Consider the following 757-nt stretch of genomic DNA (forward strand, 5'->3'; position numbering starts at 1 on the left):
GGGGGGGGGGGGGTTTGCTTTGATCTGAAAATGTTTTATACATGTCCTTACCGTCCAAACAATTTCATCCAGACACAAGCATATCCTTCCGTACTTGTCAAGAAAGAGGCGCTCAGTTGGTGGTTTGCCACAAACATCCTTCACAGACGAGGTTATAACCAAGAGTGCCTCTGACACTGGAAAGCAATTAAAGAAATATCAAGAGAAAAGTGATACCAAGCATTTCTTAACAACAGAGGAAACTTTCCTTTAGGGGCAGGGAGAAGTGGTCACTGATCATGTCTCACTTCTCCCAAAACCCAACCTGCAAATGTCCTATGTTTCAGACACCAGCCGGTATGCAAGCTTCCTACCTCACAAACCACAAATACTTACAAGCAAGCTCGTCATACTCGTCCTTGCCAACAACATAGATGCAGACATCTCCAAGCACCGTGTAAACAATATAGACTGACCTGAAAACAATGAGAAACCCCGAAAAAACAGAAGTATAGGTCAGGCAATAATTATGGATTACAATAAAGTGACAGTTGCAGCAACAATTGAAATTTCTCAGGAAAAAAAAACCCCCCAGTACGAATGTTTTCAGGTTATGAACTTGTATAGAGGCTTAATTTTCAGCTACTTTTTGATAGATTGTTTTCCAATCACCACTTGTGGGTATGCTCTATGGCACAAAACCACTTCAACGAGGAAAACCCAGGCAAGAAGCCAAAGGTATTGATTTCAGGCCTGATGCCGGCCCGGGTTAACATAA

The 757-nt window shown here is 42.4% G+C and overlaps 1 protein-coding gene across 1 annotated transcript in view; it reads right to left on the reverse strand.

The window, feature by feature from the left end:
* LOC122069455 (TSET complex member tstD) overlaps nucleotides 1-757 on the reverse strand; it is a 28026-nt gene that overhangs the window by 1205 nt on the left and 26064 nt on the right. The window contains exons 3-4 of the mRNA XM_042633469.1: nucleotides 376-455; nucleotides 52-176 (exon numbers count right to left, since the gene is read on the reverse strand). Coding sequence (XP_042489403.1) covers nucleotides 52-176; nucleotides 376-455 — 205 coding nt within the window. The remainder of the gene's footprint in view (nucleotides 1-51; nucleotides 177-375; nucleotides 456-757) is intronic.

This window comes from Macadamia integrifolia, unplaced genomic scaffold, assembly GCF_013358625.1.
Source record: "Macadamia integrifolia cultivar HAES 741 unplaced genomic scaffold, SCU_Mint_v3 scaffold621, whole genome shotgun sequence".
In the NCBI taxonomy this organism is placed as follows: domain Eukaryota; kingdom Viridiplantae; phylum Streptophyta; class Magnoliopsida; order Proteales; family Proteaceae; genus Macadamia; species Macadamia integrifolia.